Source organism: Pygoscelis adeliae, unplaced genomic scaffold (assembly GCF_000699105.1).
Source record: "Pygoscelis adeliae isolate BGI_AS28 unplaced genomic scaffold, ASM69910v1 Scaffold60, whole genome shotgun sequence".
Lineage (NCBI taxonomy): Eukaryota > Metazoa > Chordata > Aves > Sphenisciformes > Spheniscidae > Pygoscelis > Pygoscelis adeliae.
In genome coordinates this window covers 21,153-22,202 of record NW_008823954.1, presented here as the reverse complement: position 1 = coordinate 22,202, position 1,050 = coordinate 21,153, and the positions used below count along the sequence as shown (strand labels likewise).

Genomic DNA, 1,050 nt, shown 5'->3' with positions numbered 1-1,050 from the left:
GAGACAGTGGGAAGCCCCTTTCTCCCTCCCCGGCCCGCCGAGCCTTGCCGCTGCATCGGAGCAATGCTCAACCCCCCCGTGCTGGTGTCCCGGGATGGAGGGTTGTGGCCCTAGCAGCCTCCCTCTTGCCCTCATGCCGGCAGTGCAGCTTGTCCCCCCTTCCGGCACACCTGCCCCCGGGTCTCGCCTTGCCCCGCTTCTGTTTCAGGAGGACCTCGCCGTATCCACAGGTGTCTCCGGTACAGCAAGGGTCCCCGCCTTGTCAGCCCCAACGGGGAGTGGGAAGGAGAACTCTGTCCGCCCCAAGCACGGTCCGGCCTTGGTGGGATGCCAGCGTGTGGGCATCCCCCAAGCACATCCCCTTTCCTTATTTATTTCTAGCGCCCCACTGTCTGGTTTTGTGAGCCCGTACTCCAAATGGCCGTAAGCATCTTCCCTGCTGGCCCCATCCCCTCTTCTGCCGCCCTGGTTTTTCAAGCGCAGCCCCGGGGAGGCCGAAGGAGGATGGCGGAGGGTCAGCGTTTTTTTTCCCCTCCTCCACCCCTTCCCCTGCCTCTGCTGCCTGTTTGGGCAGGGCTGCCCAAGGGGAGTCAGGCTTTCGAGGCAGAGGGAAGCAGAGTGGCACACACACCCCCCCCAACTGGAGGGTTGGTCGGCCACCAAGGGAATGGGGAGAAAGGGGCAAAGCACCTCCCCCAGCCCTGGCCGAGGGGGAGGGAGCGCAGCACTGCCATCGAAGGGAGCGAAAGCAAGAAAAAAAAACAAGGAGACGGAGGATGGTGGTGGCCGGAGGAGCCCTGCTGTCCATCCTCTGGCCTTTTGGGTGCTGGTTTGGGTTGCTGCCCTCACCTCCGCCTGGGACCCCTGCTTTGAGCTGCTCCTGGCCAGGGACGGGGGCGCTGCCAGCTTTGGAACTGGGGGGGGTGACGGGGCGGGTGGGTATTTTCCCCTGGAGTGCCTGAGAATACAGTTTCCACGCTGTGTGGTCACCAATGTCTCGATACGTGAGTGTGTATATGTGCGCGCGCGTGTGTCTGGGGGGGGGGCGGG

The 1,050-nt window shown here is 64.0% G+C and overlaps 1 protein-coding gene across 1 annotated transcript in view; it reads left to right on the top strand.

Annotated features, from left to right (window-relative positions):
• Nucleotides 1–1,050, top strand: part of LOC103915638 (neuronal pentraxin receptor-like) — a 42,167-nt gene that overhangs the window by 32,379 nt on the left and 8,738 nt on the right. Inside the window, exon 8 of the mRNA XM_009322510.1 lies at nucleotides 209–239. Coding sequence (XP_009320785.1) covers nucleotides 209–239 — 31 coding nt within the window. The remainder of the gene's footprint in view (nucleotides 1–208; nucleotides 240–1,050) is intronic.